Genomic DNA, 27,640 nt, shown 5'->3' on the forward strand with positions numbered 1-27,640 from the left:
GAAGCCCAGAAGAAGATATGGACAAAGGATTTAAAAAGGCAATTAATGGAAAAGAGCTTACTCAGGGAAACTAAACAAGAAAAAAATTCAAACAAAACTCAAACATTCAAAATTCCAAGCTAAAAACTGAGATATCATTTTCACAACCATTAAGATAGCAAACCTTAAATACCAGTTGTTATCAAGAGTGTAAGGAGCTGAGAATTCTTACAGAAAGAGTGAAAGTGGACATTGCTACAGCCCTCTATTGAGAAATGCACCCATATTTATTCAAATTTCAAATACACCCTATTTTGATCCATTTGTTCCATTTTTAGGAATTTATCCTACAGAAAACATGTACATGTAAAGTACAAGGTTATTTATCACAGCATCGTCTGAAAGAGCAAAATATTAGAAATATCCTAATCGTCCTACAATTGGTACTGAGTAAATTATATTATATTCAGGTAATAGAATACAATACAGTCCATAAAAAGAATGAGGCAGACCTATATAAATTATTGTAGAAAGGTATTTGTGGTGGTTGATGTTGGTGTCAACTTGACTGGATTAAGGGATACCCAGATAGCTGGTAAAGTAGTAATTATTCACAGTGCTTCAGTAGGCACTGAACCCATCCCTCTTCTGCTGAAAGGGAAACCCAGGTGGTTTGGCATTTGATTAGAATGAGTGGGCTGCCCCAGGTGTGTCTGTCAGTGTGTTTGCAGAGGAGATTGGCATTTGAGTCAGTGGACTGAGTAGGGAAGTTCCACCATCAGTGTGGACAGGCACCCTCTCTCTAATCAGCCAAGGGACTGGATGAAACAAAAAGACAGAGGAAAGTAAATTCTCTCTCACTCTTCCAGATCCAGGATACCCTTCCTCTCCTGCCCTTCAGCATCCAAACTTCAGGTTCTTCTGCCTTTGGCCCCTGGGACTCACACCAGTGACATCCCACCCAATCCCCCGCCAGTCTCTTGGGGCTTCAGCCTCAGACAGAGTTACATCATCAGCTTCTCTGGTTCTGAGACTTTCATACTTGGACTGAGCCACACTACCAGCTTCCCTGATACTCCAGCTTACAGACAGCATATTGTGGAACTTCTCAGCCTCCATAATCGAGTGAGCCAATGCCCCTAACAAATCCCTTCTCATATCTCTCTTCATACACAGTCACACATCACTTAATGATAGGGATGCATTCTGAGAAATGCATTGTTGGGCAATTTTGTCATTATGCAAACAACATAGAATGTCCTCACACAAACCTAGATGATATAGCCCACTGCACCTAGGCTATACGGTACAGCCTATTCCTCTGACCACCATCATGTGCATGGTCTGTCATTCCATCTCTCTGGAGAACTCTGACTAAAACAATATTCAAAAGAGAAAAGTGTCAAGCAAATACAGACATTATGATCCCTTTTAAGAGCACATGCGTTCGTGTGTGTGTGTGTGTGTGTGTATGTGTTTATATGTATGCCACAAAACTGGAAGCATGGACACAAACAGGCCATGGTGGGTGCATCAGGAAAGGGGGGATGACAGAAGAATCACATTCTCTTTAGCTGTTATCCTGCTGTTTACATTTGTACTATGAGCACCTATTACTTCTGAATTCAGAGAAGATATTTTTATCATTAAAAAGTGAGCAACCACAATATGAAACAGTTTTGTAAACAGAAAGCACCCTTTTCCACTTCAACCCTGCCGTGCCCCACCGTGCCCCACCACCTCCTCTGATCAGTGTGAGTAGCCTGCCCTAAGCATGCTTGGAATCTGAGCCACCGTTTTCTCGTAGAGATCCATGTCACATACATCTATTTGTGATTAGATTAAACCCAATTATGTTTTGAGATTTTCAAGGACCCACGACCCATTTTGGAGCAAAGCTAGAAGAGGCACTGCCATTTATGTACCCAATGCCTCCTTCCTGTTTTGTGCTTTCAAACCTCTGTCTCTCCCCTGGTCACAATAACCCTGTCAGTGGCTCACACCCCTTCTGTCCTCTGCCCTGCTCCAGTCAGAAAGGAGCAGGGCAGAGGACAAAAGGGGTGTGAGATGCTGAGCTGGCCTCCCTTTTGAGGAACTTTCTCACCCAACAGCTTCCCCTCCCATCTCATTGTTCAGAACTCTGGCACATGATGCAGATGATTTGGCATGATGGCATCCCGCAAAGGTGGCTGGGAAATTCAGCCTTGAAGATAAACATTCTTNCACTAAACAAATACTGTAATGAATTGAGTGAAGTTTGAGATTAGACCCTGTTTCTGGGAAACTGACTCACTTACCCCAAATTTATAAATTTAAAATATATATATGATCTTGAAAAGCCATTTTATATTGGCCAAGAAAAAAAAAAGCTGCCCAAAGAGAAAGAAAATAGTATCAGGTGTAACTATACTATAAGTGGTCAATCCAAAAGAGGATTGTCTCCTTCTAAGTAGCCCCTCTGGGAAGGACACTTACCCCAACGATGTTGTCAGTGTTCACAACACTTCCAGAATAACTCTTTAGAGCTGAATATATCCTCAATGATAGAAAATCCTCATCACTGAGAATGTATTTGATTTTTGAAAAAAGTGAAAAGTATTAGAAGTTAACTATGGTGAATGAGATGAGTTGGTTAACCAGGCTTCATTTTGGTATTATAAATGATGATAAAGTGAAGATAATGATTGGGAAGTGGTATAAATGCTCTAAAGCCAACACAAAATACACGGCTAGGACTTACATGGGCTGAAAACAAGCTCTACAGGTTGTAGAAATAATGTTGATTGGGGGCTGAAAAAGTGAAAGTCCCTACAGACTAAGTACCAAATCCTTCTGCAACTGAGATGGTATTCTTTGCTTTCAACAAGATTGAAAAAGGACTTAATTAAATTGCCAGTTGGTAGATCATTAAAAGTAATTTTTTTATAACAGACCACCACATGATTTTTGGCATATAACTCAGGAGTTCAAAGAACTGAATGACCTTGTTGAAATAAAATGCTTTCACTACAGTCTATGAATTTATGTGAACAAGCTTTTCTAGTGCATACATGCAAAACAAAACAAAAGATAGACACCAAAAAGTAACAATAAAATTATTGCTGAGCCCATGTCTCATTCTGGCAATAAATATATGGACTATTTTTTTAAGCCTCATTCATCTTTTAGAAAGACTGATTTCAAATGAAAATTTAATTTTTTGTACAATCATTATTTACCAACATTTAAAATATATTTATGTTGTTTCAATTGTACACTAAAATTAAATTTAATAATAACTCAACTCAGGAGAACATTTTTAATATTTAGAGCCTTATGGCCACAGGAAACTAAAATAAATTAGTTTCAATTACTATACATATCTTCTCGAAAAGAAGTACAATAGTGTAATCAAGAAAACACTTCAAGGCATAAAAATACATAATATTAGGATAAAATTCTGTGGGGAGAATGGATGGAAAATGTGAATTCAAAGGGAAAATATGTAAAATATGCAAATTGCTAAAGAAGAGCTTGTTCATGTGTTTTGAAAATGAAAGACGGTAACAATATAAATCATCACGGCATTGAGATTCCACTGGACACATTTTTTTTAAATGCTATAACACTTTTATTTTTAAATGTCAGCATTCACATCACGTTGGAAATGATATTCTTTGAAATTATTTAAACTTGTGATAAAAAATTTAGATGTCAAGTTAAATAATGTGAAGGGGTATGTGATTTTCCAAACTTCTTTTAGGGGGTATGTGAACAAAAAAAGAACTGATAACTTCTGCCCTAACAAGTATGAATGAAGTTCTACAGGGTAATGGCATTTACCTGGTAATGGGGATATTGGAAAAAGACTGAAGTAGGTGTTCACCTGGCAAGCTTGCTTATTTTTTCAAGTTCCAACTCAAGTGCTGCCTCCTCTCTGGAGCCGTTTCTGACACCTTCCGACAAAGTGAATCATTTCACCTCGTGTCCCTTGGATACCGCACACAGGGTGCCACTCACGCACAGTGTTACACTGTATCGCAATTATGTGTTTGCTTCCACTCCTGAGCCACTGGATTCTAAGCTTTTGGGAAGTAGGAGCAAGTTTTACTTACTTCCTAGCATGGCAGCTGACACATTGAATAAACAGTTGAACAGGTATATGAACGCATGAATATGTTGAACTAAATATGTAGAACTCACTCAGAAGAGCTAGAGGAACTTGAGTCAGTCACGTCTAATCCAGCTGCACTTCACTTATTCTGGAGGCTCACTCAGTCATCTCCCTAGAAAGGGGATACTGAGCTAATCTTACAAGGCTTGTCATACCTCTGGGATATTTCCCTTCTTCTCTTTTCATTTTTCCTACAACCTGACCCCTCAATGATTTCCAAATAGGGTACATTCTGCCCCTGATCTTTCTTTCCCAATGATAGCCCAATCTTAGGCTATCTTGCCTCAATTGCTTAAAATATATTATTTTCTTCAAAAAAAAAATTGTGAAACTTTTTAGTGACTATTGGACCAAGGACACACTTCTAAAGTCAGGTCAGTATTTCCACCTTAATCTTCCAATTCTTAGTAAGATGGGTTCTCTCTTTGATCTAGAGGAATTAGGGTCCTTTTCAACTTTAGTCACTTCATGTCATTCCTGCCTTTGCTCAGCCATCTCTGCTTGGCCATCTCCCACAGTGATGTTCTCTCTAGGCCCTTCCTTGTTTAAATTCTACATATCTTCAAAGATCAGTTAAGCACTACAAGAGCAATGAAGACTTCCCGATTGACTGTTTCCTTCAACATCTGTTCCTTCCAGATGTACGACAGTCCTGAATATTAATTACCCTGACCTATGCTGATGCTTGTGGTCTCTCTTACATTATTGTCCTCTGTCTTCCTAAGCTCTTTAGAAGGAGGGACCAGGTTCATGTACAACTTTTGCATCCCCATGCTGTCAATACAGTGTTGGGCACATACCAGAGAGTCATCAAAATCTGACATTGAATTAAGAGTGTCATGTTCTCAAATCTCACCTGAGACCACTCCATGGCGATCCACTTGGGGCAATCGAACAGATTGCAAGTTTGCATAACCTTGGGTTTGGGCGCATACATGCACTTCCATTCTTCCACTTGTAGTATCTCTCCATGCATGGATTCCTCCACACACACAAAGGTCCGTTTCTGAATCCCTCCTCCACAGGACACCGAACAAGACGTCCAAGGATTATGTTCCCAGCTCAAAAGCAAACAAATAAAAATAAATTATTTATTTGTTGTTTGTTTGTTTCAAGTTTGCAAAGATGGTTGCATAAAGTATGGCCTCAAGTTATCAGTTGTGCTTCAGTTGAAACAGCACAGGACTTGGAGTTATAAGACTTTAATCTTAACTGCTATACACAATCTGTAGTCACAGGGAACTTAACTCCTCTGAAACTGAGGTTTCTGTCAAATGGGAATAATACACCTGCCCTAGTAACCCTTCATGGGGCTATCGTGAGAACTAAACCAATTACAATATGAGTGTAAAAGCATCTTTTAAACTGTCTCTAAACTATAAAATACTAATGGACAATATTATTAGGGAATCATAGAAACTCAGTGAGAAAGAACCATATAAGCAATCTAGGTATAAAACGGGATTCAAATTTCAAGGAGCCAAGGGCAGCCCCCTCTGTCTGGAAGCAGGTAAGAAGCAGAGCACAACTGGGGTCCTAGCCAAGAGCCAAGGGCATCATCCCCCACCTGGAAGCATGCAAGGAGCAATCTAAAAATACCATTTCCACACTGGTGGCCCACCACAGCCACTGCCACAGCCACAGCTACTGCAATAGTGGCTCAACGCCACAGAAGTAGCCAGAGCAGTTGTGCAGGCGGCCCGTCAGACACTCGGCTGCACTGACACAAGAAGAATCACCAGTGGAGCCAGGTAAAAGAAGACGTCTCTCTCCTCAAAGCCCACTGCAGAGTAACAGAAGGAGCAACTGCTCTACCAGATAACCAGACATCAATGCAGAGATACTAGAAATACGAAAAACCAAGAAAATATGACACCACCAAAAGAATACAGTAATTCTCAAATACCAGACCATATACAGCAGGAAACCCTTGAAATGACTGAAAAGGAATTCTGAGCAACAATCTTAAGGAAACTCATTGAGATACGAGAAGACTCAGACAACATAATGATACCAGAAAAAAAATCCAGGATATGAAGGAGGACATTTACAAAAAGATTAATACCTTAAAAAAGAGTGTAGCAGAACTCATGGAACTGAAAGATTCACTCAACTAAATAAAAAACACAATTAAGCAGCAGGCTAGAACAAGCAGGAGAAAGAATTTCTGATCTTGAAGATAGTCTTTTTGAAATAACCCAGGTGGACCAAAAAGAAAAATAAAAGCAATTTTAAAAAATGAAGAAAATCTAAGAGAGCTAGCAGACAACCTTAAGTGCACAAACATTTGAATCATAGGTGTTCCAGAAGGGGAGGAGAAAAGAAAAGGCATGAGAAACCTATTCAAAGAAATAATAATGGAAAACTTCCTAGGTATAGGGAAAGACAGACATTCAGAACTAGGAGGTTCAAAGATCCCCAAACAGATACAATCCAAAAAGATCCTTTCTAAGACACATTACAGTCAAACTGGCAAGGCTCAATGACGGTTTCCCTGCTTCTTTTTAGCATGAAGTCACCTGTATGGGAGCCCCTTTCAGACTAACAGCACATTTCTCAAGAGAAACTCTACAGGCCAGGAGAAAGTGGGATGATATATTCAAAATACTAAAGAAGAACACTGCCAGCCAAGAATACTACACCCAGTAAGGCTATCCTTCAGAAATTGGGAAGAAATCGTGTATTTTCTAGACAAAGAAAAACCACAGGAGTTCACCACCACACCACCAGCCCTGAAAGAAATCCTCAAGAGAGTCCTTCATCAGGAAACCATAAAAATGATAATCACTCATCTTACCAACTCTAGTTCTGTTCTAACTTTGTGTTTTTTCATAATTGAGTCTTGATAGGTGGTGTGTTTGTAGGAATTTATTCACTTCATCTAGATGATCTAAATTGTTGACCAACAATTATTCATGGTATTCTTTTATTAGCCTTTTGATATCTATAAATCTGGTTGTAATGAGCCCTCTTTCATTTCTGATTTTAGTTATTTCAGTCTTCTCTCTTTTTTCTTAGTCCATCTAGTAAAGGTTTGTGTATTTTGTGGATCTCATCAAAGTACCAACTTTTGGTTTCATGGATTTTCTCTATTTTTTTTCTATTTTCTATTTCTTTTATCTATGCTCTAACTTTTATTATTTACTTCCTTTGCTTGGTCTGGGCTTAGTTTGCTCTTTATTTTCTAGTTTACTAAGGTACAAAAGTAATTGTTGCTATGAGATCTTTTGGTTTTATTAATGTATGCATATATATTAAATTTCCCTTTTATAAATAAATAAATAAATAAATATAAAATGGTAGAGAATGCCATAGAGATTTTATTTTGAATACATTTATCTTCTTTGTTAAAAAAAGTGGGAGATTCAAATTTCTGATCAATTACAATGCTTTAGGCTCTTTCTATAATATGCTTGACATCTCCAGTGATGGGAAACATCACTTAGAGGCAGCCTATTTCATCTAATTCTTAGAAATAATTATTACTGAGTCAAAGCCCATTTTCCTTTAGCTCTGAACAGGGTTTCAGATCTATCCCTCATACACTGTAGACTATTGCCACGGGTGCTATCGTTCCTTGCAAACAACTTCCAATAAACTGCAAAAAGGAAAAAGGAAAGGGCCGGCCTGGTGGCGCACTCGGTAGAGTGCGGTGCTTGGGAGCGCGGCGGCACTCCCGCCGAGGGTTCGGATACCATATAGAGACCGTCAGATCCCATATAGAGACCGGTCTGCTCACTGGTTGAGCGCGGTGCGGGCACAACACCGAGGGTTGCGATCCCGTTACCGGTCACAAAAAAAGACAAAAAGGAAAAAAAAAAAAAAAGGAAAAAGGAAAAACATAACTCACCGAGGAAGAGGTTGGAAGTGGTCATAGGGCATAATTTCTTTAAATCCATCACTACAAATGAAATCATCATGAAAATATCATTTCTAAGTCAATTAACACATTTATTAATTGACTAATACAGATTTGACAAAACTACAATGCCAAGTATTATGAACCATTTCCCAAAATTCAGCCACTTTTCTCTTTAATTTTCAGGAACATCTCTGACACAAACAATTCCCAGATGCATATAAAAATATAGAAAACAGAAGTAGAGGTGTATTAACCAAAGGAAAAAATTCTCTTAATTTAGATAATCTATTTATTCCTTTTTATTATCATTATTCTGATAAAATATATAATTGATATTAACACACTGTCACATTAGTAGGATCTTCAGAAAGCCACTTTATTTCACAGAATTTTTTCTTTGAAAGGTCTCCATTAATTATTATGTTCAATCAGGATTGCAGAAAATGGGCAGTATACTGATAGGAAATGAAATCCACTGAGAACGTTTCCTTTCCACTTGCACACTTCTGCCTTAGCCAGCTGGCAGATATACGGGGGATTCTGGGACTTGATATTGTGCTGTTATTTTAAGATACTGTAGTAAAGCCAGGAAACTTCCCCAAGCAATCCAAGTCAGCAGGTACTAAATAATGCAATAGGGTAGTTTATGCATGGCTTTTCTGCTTTGGCATTAAAATTTTTTACTTCCTTGCACAATACATTATTTATACTAAATTTAATGTGAACACTAAGTCAAAATGTGGTAATGGGTGACCCAGTTTAAAAGTTAAATAGTGAGTGAAAGGTATTTATGACTAGCAGATGGACTAGATATCACACTTGATGAAGAGATCTTTAATAATTTATATGCAGGAGGTGCTCAAAAAGGTTCATTATAAAGGGCTTATGGACACATAGCCCGTGACAACAGAGAGCTGGACTGAGTGAACAGATGAGCAAACGTGTCCTAATCCCTACTGCCCACAGTTATAAATGTGAATGCAGGCACCTGCCACCAGTGTATGTTCAAAGTCAGGAAATGCAAATGTGTATTGCCCTGCAAGGATGGATCAGTCTCAGCCGCAGTTGATTTGTTTCTTTTTAAAGTAAAAAAAATGTGTGGGCAATTACACAGACCTCGATGGGCAAGGATCCATGCTGCATTCCTTCAGTTTTGGTTTGGGTTTTACATTTTCAGGATAGTAATGGCAGTAATGGTCAGGAACAACCCTCTTCAAGCGGATATCCACACATTCAGCAGAATTGAGCTGATAACCTACAGTGGTAGAAAAGGAAAGTCTGAATATTGTATCTGTTTCACTTTTAGTTGACAACATTATCACTTGCCCGCAGTTTTTTTGTTTTCGTTTTTGTTTTTTCCTCTTTAAAAAACTTAACGCAGTGGTTCTCAGCCCTGGCTATATAACAGAACCACATGGGAGCTTTCAACATACAGCAACGCCCAGGTCCCTTTGTAGGGAAAATACTGGAAAAAGGTCAGGGCCCCTCAGATGTTCAGAATCTTACCCAGCATTTGATGTAAATATCCACGTGCGCCCAGGTGGTGTTCCTTGGTTATTGCCTAATAATTGCGCATGTGCACCCAGGTGTCCTGGGTTATGACTTAAGTATAAAGGACGAGTGGCTCTGATCCACAGTGCTGCCCCCCCGCCCCCCATGTCGCTACTGCCGCTGGGTGCTGTTGCTGCAAGCTGTTCCTGCCAGTGCCCCCCTGGGGTGCCCCCGAGAGGCCACCACCGCTGCTGCTACTGCTGCCGTGAGCTGCAGCTGCTGAGAACTGAGCTCCTGTCATCTGCCAATGGCTCCCGGGATCTTTCCCAATTACCTAGCATGGACCTGTGTGTGAGGAGTCTGCTGACCCAGCCAGGCGTGTGAGGGGTCTGGGGACCCAGCCTGTACAATGGGTTTGAAGGGTCCGTGGGCCCTAACCAGAAAATTAGCGAGCTATTGCTGTAGCCCCACACCCTTCATGGTCCAATTCAGTAAAAGCACTGCAGCTGGGGGCCGGGAAATAAGTACTTTTAAAAAACTTTCTCATGGGCCGGCCCGGTGGCGCACTGGATGGTGCGCCCCTTGGGAAGCGCGGCGGCGCTCCCGCCCGAGGGTTCGGATCCCACATACAGACCGGTTCCCGCTCACTGGCTGAGCGAGGCGCGGGAGCAGCGCCAAGGGTTGCGATCCCGTTGCCGGTCCCGGTCCGGTACAGGGGCGACACTGAGGGTTGCGATCCGTTGCCGGACACGGAAAAAGACAAAAGACAAAAAAAAAACTTTCTCAGGTTCTTCTAAGATGACTAAAATGTGTGGCCAAGATTGAGAACGACTACTTGAAGTGACGGCGATACTCTCAGCACTTACAACTAAAAAGTTACAATAGACGCCTCTTAAGAAATGTTTGGACCTCAGGCTGAGGTTAGTTCTTCATTCTCCCCAGTGTGCGAGGCCCCTCTCTCATTTCCTTATATTTCTGTTTCTTTCCCCATTGCCATTGCCATTCCAATCCCCTCAGAGACAGCTATTCTGATTTATTATTTATGTGTCCTTAAATATGCAACTGTCTGATGTTGTTTTGTGTGTGTTTGTTTTTAACTTAATAAATGACAGTGTGTTTTAAATCTTGTTCTCTTTTCTACTTTTCTCACTCAACATTACATTTTTTGAGAGCTACCCTTGTGCTGGGTTATTGTTTGGCTGAATATTTCTTTCATCATATTCCATTGTTTTCATATACCACATTTCACTCATGCTGCCCTGTGCACCTAGTGCATGCACCTCCAATGCCAATGAACTTTCCAACTGAGGAATTAAGCACTGTCTATACAGGGAGGAACAAAATCAATCCACTTATGTCCCCCCAACCCCAGCCTCACAAATCTTCAAAGCAGAAGAAATAAACACCTATTCCTGGTTCTATTAAATCCAATTTGTATAGTCTCTGAGGAAAATGAACATTCCAAATAGAAGAGTGCTGTGAATTTAAAAAACAACTCACAAAATGACGCTTCTATTTCCAGAAGGATCTTACTACAGGTTTCCTGTCACTATATAAGTGTCATGTTAAGTTAAACATTTTTTAAGGTAATTTTTCAAAACTAGAAGGAGCTCTTCAGAAAATAAGAAAAATGCCTAAAGCTAACCTCTCCACCTCAGCCAATTGGTCTAAATGTCTAAAAATACATTTAAAATCCTGATTGCTGAGAGGAATCTGATTTTATAAATCACTAGACAGCCTTCTACAAGACATGTCTTGGATGTAAGAAGAACAGACTGGTATGCATTATAAAAAACAAGGTTGAAACCACAAGAATGAAAATCCAAATGGAGTCAATAAAATGGTACTTGGGTGCCAGTATCTGCCAGAAAGTCTGCAATATCAGATGACAATGGCAATCTCGATACTTCCTCCAGACTGATCTCAGGTGTCCCATGCAGATGATTACAGACAAGACCAGGAAAGTCCATCCAAGTGCCCATGGTACCTTAGAGACCAGCAAACTAATTTGCCTGATTATCCAAAATAACTCTGAAATGCCATTCACACAAATCATGTAGATTTGATTACTAATATAATTAAATTTTGGTAATGCTTTCCTTGTGGATTGCATGCATGTGTTTTTATTTCCCCCCAAACAAGTACAAAATGAGATTACAGCTCCTTGAGTCAGAGAAAATCTTTGTTCTAAATGGAAACATGCTTCTAAAAGGAGACAGGGAGCATATGGGTGTTTATAATTTGGGGAGAGACAATTCATTGTCCTCTTTAATTTTATTGCAGGTTAAAGATAACTAAAAGCAAAGAAATAAGGCAGATTACCTTCCTATATTATGAACAAATGTACTGAAATTCTGCCAGTGTGCAGAAAAGGGCAGAAACCCCAAAGCAGCCTAAATCTCCCTTCTGTTCTCACATCCAGCGTGATTTTTGGAGACAATTTCACTGCTAGGTGCTCTCATGCACATTTATGGTTCCGGCAGGACTGTTTGTGTCTTTCCACGGGCACCCAAGTATGAGAAACACCTATTCTCCTCCCCAGACTTTAATCAACTGAACTAAGTTGAATCCCACCATAAAAAGTTCCTCCCAGAACAGAAAGCTTCTCCTTTAGTTTATAGGTGCGAATGGAAACATCCCTCTAAATAACTGTGTGGTGAGAGCTAAGGAACAAGCTAAAGAGATGTTTGTTTTTCTGCAGAGTAAGCATAAAAAAGCCCCCACCATCTCTTTTGCTTTCATGTGTGGCCCGTGACTCTTGTCTTCCCCAGAACCGTGGCCCACCTGACAATAAGGTGGTAGGATTCAGTTTCTGAGTGCAGGCATTTGTAGGTGTATGTCCCATGAAATCCAAGAGCTTTCCACTGTGACATTTGAGTCATGCATGTAGCATGTCACTCATGACCAATATAACTGAGAATGCCAAGAAGGGGGACAGCCAAGGGAGGACACTGTGCAGACGCATTTTTGACAAAATTCAGGTTTAGTTTCTAACATAACGGATATTTCCTGAATGCTCACTAATTGCCAGGCATATATCATCTCATGCTGTCCCCCAAAATGCTATTAGAGGGACAGTCCTATTCACAGATGGGAAACTAAGGCTCCAAGACATCTCAGAGATAATTAGTGGCAAGACCAAGAAGTGAATCCAGATCCTTGAACTCCATCTCTACTGCTCAGTCCACTAGGCCTCGCTTCCTCTTGATGTACGTTTGGCATGCAAATTATGGAGAACAGGATTGGCCAAAAAAGTTGCCAAGGCCTGGGTTAAAAGAGATCTCATTGGGTTTATCCAGCTCACAGTCTTGATTGCAAACAGTGTTTTACCTCAGTCAGCTTTAAGACTTTCCCTTAAAGCCTGCTAGAGAGTCAGCGACTCCAAGATTTAAAGGAGTTTTTGCCTCAAAAAATGCTTGTAGGGCTGGCCCGGTGGCGCACTGCTACAGTGCGCCACTTGGGAGCGCAGTGGCGCTCCCGCCGAGGGTTCGGATCCCACATACAGACCGGTTCCCGCTCACTGGCTGAGCGAGGTGCGGGCGCAACACCGAGGGGTGCGAACCCGTTGCCGGTCCCGGTCCGGTACGGGCGCGACACTGAGGGTTCCGATCTGTTGCCGGACACGAAAAAAGACAAAAAAAAGAAAATGCTTGTAATGTTCAACAAAATTCAGGAGGAATTGAAAATAAAGTGAGAGAATGTTAGAGATGGCAGGAAATTGAAGGCTATGCACTCCACTGTTTTGTTTTCATTATATTTATTTTTGTGATTATGTTGTATTTATGGCAAGAGATAATAGTATTCCACTTAAGGTAGTAATATTAAATTCATTTGGAAAATATGTTTATTTAAGTTGACAAAAGGTCTTTTTAAAAAAAATCCTTAAGTAAATGATAATGCCAGAGTAACACAGATATGGGAAAAAGACTGATGTTACTATGGCCACAGCTGATGTCCAAACTCATTGCTTTCTAAAGGCAGTGGTTCTCAAAGTTGAACATGCACCATAATCTCCTGGAGACCCTGTTGAAACACAGAGTGCCAGGACCACACCAACAGTCTCTGACTCAGTAGATCTGGGGTAAGGCCTGAGAATCTGCATTTCTAGTAAGTTCCCAGGAGATCCTGATCTACTGGTCCAGGAATCCCACTTTGAGAACCACTGCTATAGGATCATAATCAGGTGGTCTATTGCCCCAAGCTTGGCCCTATGAAGAACCAACTGGTAAACTGGGAAGATGCACTTTTTACTTCCGTTCTAGGGCCCCATTCAGTCCTCATACCATTTCTCTTCCACTTCCAGGGACACAAGGTCCCACTGGGGTCTGGCCTGCTGAGGGCTTTCCACAAAAGAGCCTTCTTCCTGGTTTCAGGAGGAGCCTAAGTCCCAGAAGAGAGAGATCTGATCTGCATATTTATGAGAATCTGACATTGACTGAAGAATCCTCCTTGATATACTATAGTTTAAAGGAGAGAGACCAGAACTCCAGCTCGGCTTCTGGCTCTCTGAGTAAGTTGATATTCTGTAGCCTTCCAGGGAGAAATGATTTGGGGCTGGAATGGGCTGGGTTGGGCTGGGTTGGGCTGGGATGGGATGAAAGAAGTGGATTTATTCTAGCTCTTCAAATAGGTCCACACCCAAGCCTGTATACCTGGACCTGGTGCCAAGTGTGGTAAATGGTTCAGGGGAAACACAAGGGCAAAGTCATTCAGAGCATGACTCTGGCATCAGACCAACCTGGACCCAGATCCTAGCTGTGCTGTTTACTAGCTGAACCTCCTTGAGTACGTTCTTTTCCTTTCCTAAGTTTCAGTTTGCTCATGCACAAAACATACATAAAATAGACCTTTCTCGGGGTTTTTTGGAAGAATCAACGTGATGATGAGTACCAGGCACATGGCTTGACACATGGTAAACACCTAGTACTGCTGTCTGGTTCTCTTAGGGGAAGCATCAGTGCAAGTCTGTCTGGTAATTCTAGTAACTTATGGTTCCTGGGTTGGCACCATTTACTCTTCACGATTTAAAAGTTTGGTTCAGAAAAACAGGATTATTTTGACAGTGGCTCTGCTTGCTTCCTCATTTACTCCAGGGAATTATTGCTGCTCCATATTAAATAGACTATTTTCTTCCACCTGAGCCTGAAAGATGTTTCTTTTGTAGCACGTGTGTGAAGCCCTGGATTACACTTGCCCTAAAACCTTCCTCAACTGTCTAAGAAAACCTTGAACTAAGAAGGCAGACAATAAGCAGGACTTTCCCCTTACCACTTATAGAGACTCTTTCTCTTTTTGGTAAGTTTATACTCTTGCACTTGAGGAGAGACAAGGTAGAAAACTCATGTTAGAACCAACACATCCATTAAGCTGATCGGGCTAGGCAAGTCACTCGCTCTCTCTGCTTCTCAAGTTTTCCATAGGAAATTAAAAATAATACATGCTTTAAGGACAGTCAAGAAGAGAAGCGCAATAATGCATGCAAACATGTTTCCAGCTTTTTGTTAAAAGTAAAAGGTGTTTTACAAATCCAGTTTCTCTTGGGCCGGCCTGTGGCTCACTCGGTAGAGTGCGGTGCTGATAACACCAAGGCCCCGGGTTCGGATCCCATATAGGGATGGCTGGTTCGCTCACTGGCTGAGCGTGGTGCTGACAACACCAAGACAAGGGTTAAGATCCCCTTACCGGTCATCTTTAAAAAAAAAAAAAAAAAAGACTGTCTGGTAATTCTAGTAACTTATGGTTCCTGGGTTGGCACCATTTACTCTTCACGATTTAAAAGTTTGGTTCAGAAAAACAGGATTATTTTGACAGTGGCTCTGCTTGGTTCCTTATTTACTCCAGGGAACTATTGCTGCTCCATATTAAATAGACTATTTTCTTCCACCTGAGCCTGAAAGATGTTTCTTTTGTAGCACGTGTGTGAAGCCCTGGATTACACTTGCCCTAAAACCTTCCTCCACTGTCTAAGAAAACCTTGAACTAAGCAGACAATAAACAGGACTTTCCCCTTACCACTTATAGAGACTCTTTCTCTTTTTGGTAAGTTTATACTCTTGCACTTGAGGAGAGACAAGGTAGAAAACTCATGTTAGAACCAACACATCCATTAAGCTGATCGGGCTAGGCAAGTCACTCGCTCTCTCTGCTTCTCAAGTTTTCCATAAGAAATTAAAAATAATACATGCTTTAAGGACAGTCAAGAAGAGAAGCGCAATAATGCATGCAAACATGTTTCTAGCTTTTTGCTAAAAGTAAAAGGTGTTTTACAAATCCAGTTTCTCTTGGGCCGGCCTGTGGCTCACTCGGTAGAGTGCGGTGCTGATAACACCAAGGCCCCGGGTTCGGATCCCATATAGGGATGGCTGGTTCGCTCACTGGCTGAGCGTGGTGCTGACAACACCAAGACAAGGGTTAAGATCCCCTTACCGGTCATCTTTAAAAAAAAAAAAAAAAAAGACAAATCCAGTTTCCCACCTATCAAAAGAATAAGAGCAAATGCACATCATTAACACTCCAGACATTTGCACTCCAGATGGCTGAGGAAGGTACTATGCGATTAGACATCTCTAATTACCACACCAGTTTTAAAATCAGTGTCAAAAACACAAATGTGTAATTTCTCACTCTGAACTCTAAATATTCATGAGCAAAGTCTGTGCCTTACCTCCTCCACATGTCACAGTGCAGGGAAAGAAGTCGGTTTGTCTCCACTGATGACTGAAGGGCTGGTAAAAGAAGAACTGGTACGTGCTGTCTTTGGCCACAGTGTACCTGGTCTGGACAGAGAGAACTGTGATAACACATTTGCAATGAGCTAGTGCTTTCCACACCTTTCAAATGAGATGAACAGTCTTCCCCTGTGTAGATAATCACACATCCGTCACAATCAACTATGCTACATGAAGATTCCAAGGATCTGATGACGTGACAGCATTTCATTTAGATTTGTCATAAATGGGGACTCGCATGATCTTCAGCAAATCTCCCTGGAGTCATTTTTCCAGATAATTTCATAACTGTGAATGTGTTCACAAAAATGTAGGTGGATTTTTTTTTTGGTTATTTAATAATTTTTTCTTCCTGAAACATTTGATTTTAATTTCCATGACAGCAGGGATTGAGACTTAATCTGCATTCGCTCACAACATAGCACATAATTGGGATTCTTACATTTTTAATAACAGCAACTTTAAGCAGATCCTTCTGAAAAATATTTCTAAAAACACAACTGCAGAAACTCAACTCAAGCGTACACGAACAATGTTTAAATATGAACATTCTAGTAACTAAGAAGGAAGCAGGCACTGCTGAGCATGAGTAAACAATTGCAGACAGAGGTAAATTTACTTTTAGGTGATTTTACTCAAGCAGCAAGTTCTCTCCCTACTTTTTTCATTGCTTCCCTAGTGATTGAATAAATGCACAAACTGAGAAAAACAGAATGTAGTACAAAGAGAAAAAAAGAAAAGGAAAATAAGCTCGTGGAGACTAGGTCCAGAAATCCCAACATACATACAGGATTTAAGATTGTATACTTGGAAATTGTTAAGAAAGTAGATTTTAAGCGTTCCCCCCACAAAAAAATAATAAGAATGTGAGGTAATGCATATGTTAATTAGCTCTACTTAGCCATTCCACAATATTCAAAACATCATGTTGTATACCATAAATATATATCATTATTATACGTCAATTTAAAAAAATTTTAAAAAATTGATGTATTAGAAAAACCTCTGGAAAATATAACTGGAAAGAAAAATGAAGAAATAAAATTATAATAAGAAAAATATAAAAATAAAAATAAATGTAATATTAGAAAAATGAATATTCCATAATATGAGAAAACATTCATGCTATATTTAGTGAAAGAAGCAGTTTACAAAATAACACAGCTTAATTTTTTTAAAGGGAATTTTAAAAAAGACCTTATAAATCTGCTATAGTATTTCTAGAGAAAAGATGGAGACAATAAAGAGAATATTGAAGAGGCAATATTTGATTATATAATTGCTGAGAATTTCCTCGGCCTTAAGAAAGACAGGAGTCCTCAGTTTTTACATACTCGTTGAATTCTAACCAGACATGAAAAAGAACTTCAACAAGAATAAAGAAAAATTCTAAAAGTTATCAGAAAGGAAAAAAATGATTATATACAAAGAAGAGACAATCAGATTGGCATCAGATTTCTTGTAAGCAATACTGGATGCAAGAAAACAAAATCATATCTTCAAAGTGATGAGAAACAAAATTTTGAATCCAGAATTCTGTAACCAAATTATTAATCAGTAATCAATGATCAATCCAGAAAAAAGTAGTGAGATGCAAGAAGCAATAATGATGAAATAAATCAGTAAAGCTTATGAGTGAATCTAAACAAGGGTTGATTGAAAAATAATAGTTCGGAGTATTTAGTTACAAAATGGTATAAAAATTTCCAGATACACAATGTGTGTAGGGGAAGAGAGGGGCAGCATTATTGTGATGGGGTGGGGATGGCACAGGAGTTACAGAGGTAGAAAACACTGCTAAGGAGTTTTGCTTCTGGCTATTACAGAACAGCTTGTTTCTGATGAATCCTCCCAGTGAGAAGAAGTAAAAACACTGCATAAAAGATTTTCAATGTATTTTAAGGCATCAGAGAACTACCATACTAGTGAGGATTTGCAGGGCCAAGATCCCAGACACAAAGTAAGCCCAGAAATGTGAGCACAGCATTTGGCACCACATTTGGCACCACCTTTCCACTCAATGTATATTTCCCAATTTTCAAGTGGCTGAGAAGTGGAGCACACCAGTGATCAGACCCATGGAGCTGAGGAAGCAAAAACTGGAGTCCAAGTCCTGTCAAGGTGAGGGGTATTGGTAAACCCCAGGCTTTCAACTGGGACCCTAGAAGGATCTATCCTAAGAATAAAAGTGAAATGGAAATAGACCAGCCTTCAAAGGGAATGAAGCCCAGTTTCAAATTAGTTCAATTACTTGTTAGATGAAGGTGATTGGCTCCTCACCTAACTGACTTCTACAAGCAAAAATAATCCAGTCTCAAATTATATCTACAGCCTGTCATCTACAATACACAGCACAAACTTTAAAAATAACTAGGCATATGAAAGAATTTAACAACCTAAAAAAAATTTTTTTTTTTCCTTTTTGTCTTTTTTCGTGACTGGCAACGGATCGCAACCCTCAGTGTTGCGCCCGGACCGGACCGGGACCGGCAACGGGATCGCAACCCTTGGTGTTGCTCCCGCACCTTGCTCAGCCAGTGAGCGGCCGGTCTGTATGTGGGATCCGAACCCTCGGCGGGAGTGCTGCCGCACTTCCCAAGTGGCGCACTGTAGCAGTGCGCCACCGGGCCAGCCCCCAAAAATTTTTTAAATAGACATTATAAACATAATTACAGAAAATCCAGATATTGGTATTAACTGATAGAAACTTAAAAACTTAAGTACATCACCACTACCATCTCCAATCCTGGTCTTGGCTTCATGTCTTGTTTCCCTGCTGGAAGGACCTAGCAACGCCATAAAACATTAATGTTGGCAGGTAGCTTTTGCCTTTGGCTCTGTTTTTTAGAGAAACTGTACTAAGATATTATGATTAAAGTGTTCAAGAAATTAAACAATAAGATGGGAAATTTCACTAGAAAAGAAGCAGCTATAATAAAAACAAAATGGAAATTCTAGAAATAAAAAGTGCAATAATTTAAATCAATATCTCAATGGATGAACTTAACAGCAAATCAGACTGGAATTTGGCAAATATTTTCATAAAGAGCAAGACAGTAAACATTTTAGGTTTTAAGGCCATATGGTCTCTGTTACAACTAGTTAACTCTGTTGGTGAAATGCAAAAGTAGCCACAGACAATATGTAAACAAATGGTGCCTGTGTTCTAATAAAACCTTATTTACAAAAACAGGTGGATGGCTTGCTGGCCAAAATCTTCTGACTCCTGGATTAGATATACCTGAGCAGAGAATCAGGAAAATGACAGATCAGAAGACAGTGGAAATCTGACACATTGGATAAAGGTAAAGATAGAATTGTAGTGTCAGAAATAGAGAATAAAGAGCTTGGGACAGAAGTTAATCTGAAGAGGTAATAAATGAGAACCTTCCAAAAGTGATGGTGGACATCAAGCCACAGATTCATGAGGAACAGCAGACCTCAAGCTGAAGAAAGCCACTAACTACATAATAGTCAAATTGATGACAACCAAAAACAAAGAGAAAACACTCAAAGGCAGACAAAGAAAAAAGACACATTACCTTCTAAGGAACAAAAAATAGACAGACAGCTGACTTCTCAACAGAATAAATGAAAGCCAGAAGACAATGGAGAGATATCTTCAAAGGGCTGAAAGAAAATAGTTTCATAATGATAAAAGGGTTGATTCACTCAGAAGATGTAATGATTTTAAGTGTGAATGTACCTAACAATCTTGCTTCAAAATATATAATGCAAAATGTACAGCCATAGTGGTATTTTTAGCACATCTTTCCTGTAATTGACTGAATAAACAGATAAAAATCAAGGAAGTTATAATTTTGAATAACAGAATTAAACATTTCCTAATTGACATATGAAGAACATTATACCCAACAACGGAAGACTACACATAATACTCCTCCAAAATTTGCTATATTCTGAGCCATAAATCAAGTTTTGCAAATTTCAAAAAATTGAAATAGTATGGAATATGTTCTTTGAGCACAGTAGAATTAAGCTATAAAAAAATAATAAAAGATTACTGGAATTCCCATATATTTGGATGTTACACTTCTAAATAATCCATAAGTCAAAGAATATATCTTTATACAAAGTATAAAATAATTTAACTGAATGAAAAAGATTTCATATCAAAATTTGTGAAATTAAATATGTCATGTTTTGAACTTTATAGATTTAAATTCATATGTTATAAGGGAAAAAAGGAAGAAATCAATGATCTAAGCATCCATTTCAAGAAGTTAGAAAGGAAACAGCACAGTAAATCCAGAGAAATCAGAAGGATGGACACAATAAAGATAACAGCAGTCATCAATGATATAGAAAGAAAACTACATCAAAGAGAGTTATAAAGCCAGAAGTTGAAAACCACAAGCAGCTATATATAAAAGGATATAAATTTTTATTAATAATAAATTCTACTAACAGATATAACAAGATAGTATAACACCAAGGTCAAGGATTCAGATTCCCATGCCAGCCAGGTGCAAAAAAAAAAAAATCTAATAGAAAAGGATAAGACCAAGCGGGGTTTATTACAGGAAGATACAGTTGATAAAACATTTGAAAAAGCAATGTAACTTATTATATTAAAAGGAAAAAAGAGAAAACCTTTTTCCTGATCACCTCAAAACATGTAGAAAAAGCATTTGATAAAATTCTACAATTGTATATGATAAAGAAGCAAACTAGAAAAAAATAAAATTTCTTTCATCAGATAAAGTTTCCGCAAAAAGTTCTATAGCAAACATCATATAGAACGGTGGATTATAGAGAGCTGTGCCCCTGAAAGCATAATAAGATAGCGGCTGTCACCACTTCTACTCAACACTGTATCAGATAACTTAAATAGTGCACTACAGCAAGAAGAGCAAATAAAATAATAACTAGAAAAGAAGAAACAAAACCGTCATTTCTTGTAGACATCACAATTGTGTAGGTACACGATATAAAAGAATTCACAAACTACTAGCATTAAGTGAATTAGAAAGAATACAACATCAATATACAGAAATTAATTAGATCTCCACACCCCAGCATCTAACAAATATAAAATGAAAAAAAAGAAGAAAAAAAAGGATACCTTTTACAATAACATCAAAATAACAAACACCTGGGAATAAATTTAATAAAAGATATGCAAAACATTAACATTAAAAATTACAAACATTATTGAGAGAAACTTTAAAAGAACTAAATGAATGCATGTATATACCATGTTTATGGATTAGAAGACTTGGCATTGAAAAGGTGTCAATTTTCCCCAACCTGACTTACAGATTCAGTGCGATTCCCATCAAAATCCAGCAGAATTTTATAAAAACTGACAAGCTGATTTAAATACTGATATGGAAATGGCAGAGTCAAGAACAGCAAAGATAATCTTCAAGAATGAAGCTGAAGAACTTACACTACCAGATACTCAAGACTTATTTTAATGCTACTGGAGATGAATCACAATGGTATTGGCACAAACAGACAAATATATCAATGAAACAAAGTAGAGTCCATACATATACCCACATGTTATAGTTACTAGATTTAAGACAAATAGGGAAAGGGTTGTCCTTCACCTAATGGCCCTGGGTCAATTGGATGGTCAGGTAGAAAAACAATATTGATTCTACTTCACAACATGTGCAAAAAATCAATTCTAGGTGGATTATAGCCCTTAATGTGAAAGATAAAACAATGAGGCTTCCAGAAGCAAACACAGAAGAGGATCTTCATGACTCTGGATGAGGCAAAGATTTCTTAGCCAGGATAAAAATAGCACTAAGCACAAAGTTAAAGATTAATAAACTACACTACAATAAAATTATGAATTTTTATATAGGGAAACTGATAGCCTTAAATACATTTAATGAAAAAAAAAAGAAAATAACAAATTAAGAATTCAGCTCTAGAAGCTAAAACTACACCACCAAAATAAACCCATATAAAGGTAAAGAAAAATAAAAAGTAAAAATTTACATAAATAGAAAAAATTTTTAAAGTCCCTAAGAGTGCTAATCAACAAAACTAAAATCTAGTTCTTAAATGGCTCAGAGACAATCTTTGGATGGTTTGAACAAAACAGAAATTAGGCAAGGAAGGAATAAACAAGTTTTAGGAACAAAAGATACATAGCTATAGGTACAGTGGAGATTTTTTAAAATAATAAAGGAATACTATAGTTACATTTGAAAAGTTAAGTTTGAAAAATTAGATGAATTTGACACCTGTAGAAAAATGTAAATTGCATAATTGGCTCAAAAAAATAAGCCTAAGAAAAACTGAAGTGTTTTCTAAGTCCTCTGCCTTACTACCAAGAAGAAAAAGAAGAAAAGAAGAGGGGGAAAAAAGAAGAGAAAGAAGAGGCATCAAGCCCAGATATTTTACAGAAAGAGACAATCCTTATTGTAATAGACACATTCAGTTGTCTACCAACATGTTCCAGCGTTCATTCCTCCCTCATGTGTCTTAGATAAATCCTGACTGATCTCAGTGAATCACTGTGTTCCCATTTGCCTTGCTAGGTGTAGGACCCATGAGAATGTTCCACTCAGATACACAACAGCAAAGAGTGTAGAAGACCAACATGCCCAGTTCCAGGTCAAGCATGCTCTGGGTTGCTCCCGGGAGACGCTGGAGCGTCAGCACCCTCGCCTACCGCCCTGTTGCGTTCTCCTACTGCAGTCTATGACGCTTCCTCCCAGTCTGCCTTCACTCCTGGTCAGATTTCCATTGCAGTCAGACAGCTCTCCCTGCCTCACCTGGCTTCCTCCATTTTTTTCTCACAGGCATTCCCCCAATAAATGTCCTGCACATCTCATCCTGTCTTGGCATCTGCTTCTGTGGGGTCCTAGACTAACACACTAGGGGATGGTTTAGAGTGGGGCACGTGATCTAATTCTTATCAATGAGAGGTGATTAAAGGTCTACACTATGGAGCTTCTGAGAAAAGTTTTCCTTGCTGAGAAGTTCACAAGAAAGAAAAAGACCTCTTGGGCTTCTGGACACTGCCTTGTCTGCACGTGACACCTGGACTTGTACCTTTTACACTCAGTGCAGGGCAAATACACACCAAATTACTTTAAATCCATGCCCACTAACCTTTAATGGGCCCTTAATGCTGCTTCTAAGCACACTCTTTTTTCCCTAGTCCGTCGTACTCTCCCATTCTTTAAAACAAATATTTCATACTTCTTCCTCAGTCCTCAAACTTCTAACTCCTTCCACATCCTCATTCTCAGCTGATAACCTTGCATTCCATTTCAAGGGAAAATACAAGTAGGGAAAAGGTAGGTGTGACTCCTCCACAACTGTCTCCAGTTAATGTGCTCCTCATGAACGGCTTTCTTCCTGTCTCCATGAACACTTCTCCATCAGCGGAGGAGAGCCCAGGATCCTTGAGAATAAATCAGGGCTTTAGAACCACCCGACTGTGGCCCAGAAGTGCTGAGCCCCAACAAGGACTTTTGAAAAGAAAAGAAAATGGAAATATGAACAACCACCTCTGATTGGTCCCAAATAATTTTTCTTTCACAAATGTACTTGCAGCTGTCCTGCCTGTTTACAGTCATTTTTTACTTATCCAACTAGAAAGACTTGATTAATATGAGCACGGGCTGAAGGAAAAGTAGACTATACTGCCTAACCTGAGGTTTATGTTCCTTTGCTGGTTTTTGTGCCTTTATTTTTGTTGTTTTTATTTTTTTAATTTTTTTAAAAGATGACCAGTAAGGGGATCTTAACCCTTGACTTGGTGTTGTCAGCACCATGCCCAGCCAGTGAACCAGCCATCCGTATATAGGATCCAAACCCGCGGCCTCGGCGCTACCAGCACCACACCGAGTAAGCCACAGGCCGGCCCATTATTTTTTTTGTTTTTATAAAGTAGAAGAGAAAATACTGAATTTTACATTTCTAGGGAAATATTGGAATTTAAAAAACTCCCTGGAGCGACAGTTTCCTAGGATTCACATACTCACATAATCCCCTGAACTGCCTCACTGTATTTTAAGGTAAAAATAATAGGACAGCAGAGAGAGAAAATAATGGCAAATCTGGTTTATGACCATGAAGATGAGATGAATGAAACAAAGCTTATGGTAAGTGAGACATTTCTTCATTGTACAGGATGAAGGTGCTATATAAATGCCCACTTATGTGATAACCTTGGTCCTTCATTTAAGAAATTAACGGGCCGGCCCGGTGGCGCACTGCTACAGTGCGCCGCTTGGGAGCGCGGCGGCGCTCCCGCCCAGGGTTCGGATCCCACATACAGACCGGCCGCTCACTGGCTGAGCGAGGTGCGGGCGCAACACCAAGAGTTGCGATCCCGTTGCCGTCCCGGTCCGGTACGGGCACGACACTGAGGGTTGCGATCTGTTGCCGGTCACGAAAAAAGACAAAAAGGAAAAAAAAAAAAGAAATTAAAATGGTTCCATGGATTTGTCATTGCTAAGTTCAGAAATATCCACTTCTAGCCAAAAAAGCATAATTAATAAAACTTACTTTGAGTTTCAGAGATGTATTAAAATGGCCAATTAATCTAGATTTCTTTGTAGACATAGGTTCTATTTAAAAGGATACTTTCAATCATAAATTTTGGTAAAATTATACTAATTACGCTATTTGCTATCACATGATTCTGAAATCCATATATTTTATTTTATTTATTTATTTATTTTTTACCTTTTTGTCTTTTTTACTGACCGGTAACGGGATCGCAACCCTCGGTGTCACGCCTACACCGCGCTCAGCCAGCGAGCGGGAACCGGTCTCCACATGGGATCCGAGCCCTTGGAGGGAGCACCGCAGCGCTCCCAAGCAGCGCACTCTCCAGTGCACCACCGGGCCGGCCCCATATATTTTACTTTTATTTTACATTTATATTCTGAAATTCATTTATTTTTCCCGAGCTATAAACTACTGGTAGTTTGAATCTATAATATTGACGAAAAGTCATCCAATTATAGTTCTTCACATGCTCTCTTTAAAAGACAAGGTAGCTGTTTAGCGGTTTCTTAATACAAAAAATATCTTCGAATGTCATTAGAATATGATGCAGTGTTATCATTCTTCCTCAGAAAAAGTCCCTGTTATTACCATTGAGAATTACTGAGCATTTTAAGAACGTCTTAATCCCAGGAAGAATTATCTTTGGATATTTGTTCCTCAAATTCTGCAAAAACTGGCATGGTACTGTATTCCTTTAGAGCGCAAAATGGGCAAAATAGGAAATACAAGATCGTGTTTTTAAAATAAATAAAAACTGCTAACTAAATATATAAAGCCCCTCCCTTCAATACTAAATACTTTAGAAAAATAAGTGACTTCAATCTGCAAGGGTCTTTTTCTCCTCAGAGGCTTTGTTTTTGTTTTTTGAGATTGAGTAGTGAAGTCACGACAGACTCAAATCACTGCAGGAGGCAGACCATCCTCACCGCCTTCCAACTCCTCTCCTGTGCTTCCCAAGTCCCCTCCTAACTGTAGAGTGAGGGAACAACAATTGAAACTGTTCAACTGAAATTCAATCCTGTAAACTCAATCTGGTTCCATAATTTAAAGAGTTCCCATCAGATGTTTCAGTTTCAGGCGTCTGTCCTCCCCTTCAGCCTGCTCTTCTCTACGGGGGTTTTTGGCCTAGGATGTCACAGAGGCAGGAAAGGAAAAAGGGCCTGGATCCAAGCGTGTAGGTCCCCATCCTGTTCTCGGGCCCACAACCCTATCCTTTGTCCTCCTGGTCACTGGAGTTCCCAGAGGGAGTGTCAGTGCCAGTGAACTCAGCTGTGTTCTGTCACGGCCAGGGGCTGCTGGGCTCCTCTGGTGACTGGGCCCCCCTCCACACTCCTCATACGCTGCACGTTCTCTGCGGTGTGGCTAGGACTCCAGCCAGTCCTGGCCTGGTTTAGCACTTTTTACCTAGAGACCATCGGCTTTATTGTCCAAGCCACGATGCTTTTGAGAGTGAAAGGAGGAGCTACTAATAATTAAGCCAGGGCAACCTGCACAAATAAACTGGAACTTTCTTTTTTTTTTTTTTCCTTTTTGTCTTTTTTGCTGACTGGTAACGGGATTGCAACCCTCGGTGTCGCGCCCGCACCGCGCTCAACCAGTGAGCGGGAGCCGGTCTCCACATGGGATCCGAACCCTCGGCGGGAGCGCCGTCGCGCTCCCAGGTGGCGCACTCTCCAGTGCACCACCGGGCCGGCCCTAAACTGGAACTTTTCTAAATAAAGTAGGAAACATGATCACTCTACCTTTACCCCCCAGCTAAAGGGTCATTCTGCCACCACCGTGTCAACCCCTGGCCAGCCAAGAGTACATAGAATTTTCTAGATGTCCTCCATACCACATGGGAGCGGAGGGAGACTCCAGGAGCTAAACCCAGACTCAACCTGTAACTAAACATTTCGTGACACTACTACCAGTGTCATTCTGATGTGGCAGGTTGTTGTGGATGGAGGCAGGCACACCATGAGGCATTTTCCTTTTGGTGTTCTACATGAGAAGCAGAGCAAATGTTGCTTTTCTGCCTTTGGCTTTCCTTGAAACCTCCTTAATGTGCTTCCCTGCTCTGGAGAGTGACGGCCATAATGATACACATCTCACTGCCTGCTTCCTCCATCCTGTCCCTTGTTCCTTCCTGTACCCACAGTCTCCTGAAGCAGAGGGAGCAGGCTTTCCACATCCTCACTGGACATGCCCTGTGGTGCATGCTGTCTCGAGGACAAAAAGCCATGGCTCAGCCTTCCCAGAGGAAGGAGTGTCCCCTCTATGTTACAGAAGAAATGCTACGATTTAGTCCCCCAGACTTGGCCCTTGAAATGTTAGGGAAACTAAATCAATTTATAAAATCGTCATCTCTCTCACTAAGCCTGACTTGCAAAACCAAAGTCCAAACTAATAATAATAATTCTACTTTAATAATCAAAACATTAATGTATTCTCTTTGCATTTCTGCTAACAACAGCCTGGTCAACCACCTGCCATACCACTGCTTTCAAGGCCCCAGGGTAGACAGCTCTGCTTACAAAGGAGATGGTCAAGTACACAGAATGGCAAAAGAGAAATGTACATTAATCTTTACAAAATTATATTACCCCTGTTTGATTAGGGAAACGAGTTTTATAGCAGTGGTAAGAAAATGAATTCAAACTCAATTAATGACTTGGCTACTTCAAAATAATTTCCAAAATATATAGAATAGATTTTTATATAAAACTATTCATAGCATGTATACATTTATACATAGAACTTTGCTGTGTATTCTGGTAACTACTAGAGCAGTATCTGAACTACTTTAACCAGGAAAATTTCCCTCAACAGTCCACATTACAGGAAAATATGCAATACTCCAAAAGTTTCTACCTTTGTGATTAGTGGCAAACACTCAGGGTGAGAAGGATCCTGATTGAGAAGCATGAAGAAATGGGT

The 27,640-nt window shown here is 39.7% G+C and overlaps 1 protein-coding gene across 1 annotated transcript in view; it reads right to left on the reverse strand.

Annotated features, from left to right (window-relative positions):
- Positions 1-27,640, reverse strand: part of LOC103604339 (ADAMTS-like protein 3) — a 127,508-nt gene that overhangs the window by 3,914 nt on the left and 95,954 nt on the right. The window contains exons 7-10 of the mRNA XM_008588898.1: positions 16,150-16,261; positions 9,111-9,249; positions 7,983-8,033; positions 4,989-5,193 (exon numbers count right to left, since the gene is read on the reverse strand). Coding sequence (XP_008587120.1) covers positions 4,989-5,193; positions 7,983-8,033; positions 9,111-9,249; positions 16,150-16,261 — 507 coding nt within the window. The remainder of the gene's footprint in view (positions 1-4,988; positions 5,194-7,982; positions 8,034-9,110; positions 9,250-16,149; positions 16,262-27,640) is intronic.

Source organism: Galeopterus variegatus, unplaced genomic scaffold (genome assembly GCF_000696425.1).
Source record: "Galeopterus variegatus unplaced genomic scaffold, G_variegatus-3.0.2 Scaffold5092, whole genome shotgun sequence".
Lineage (NCBI taxonomy): Eukaryota > Metazoa > Chordata > Mammalia > Dermoptera > Cynocephalidae > Galeopterus > Galeopterus variegatus.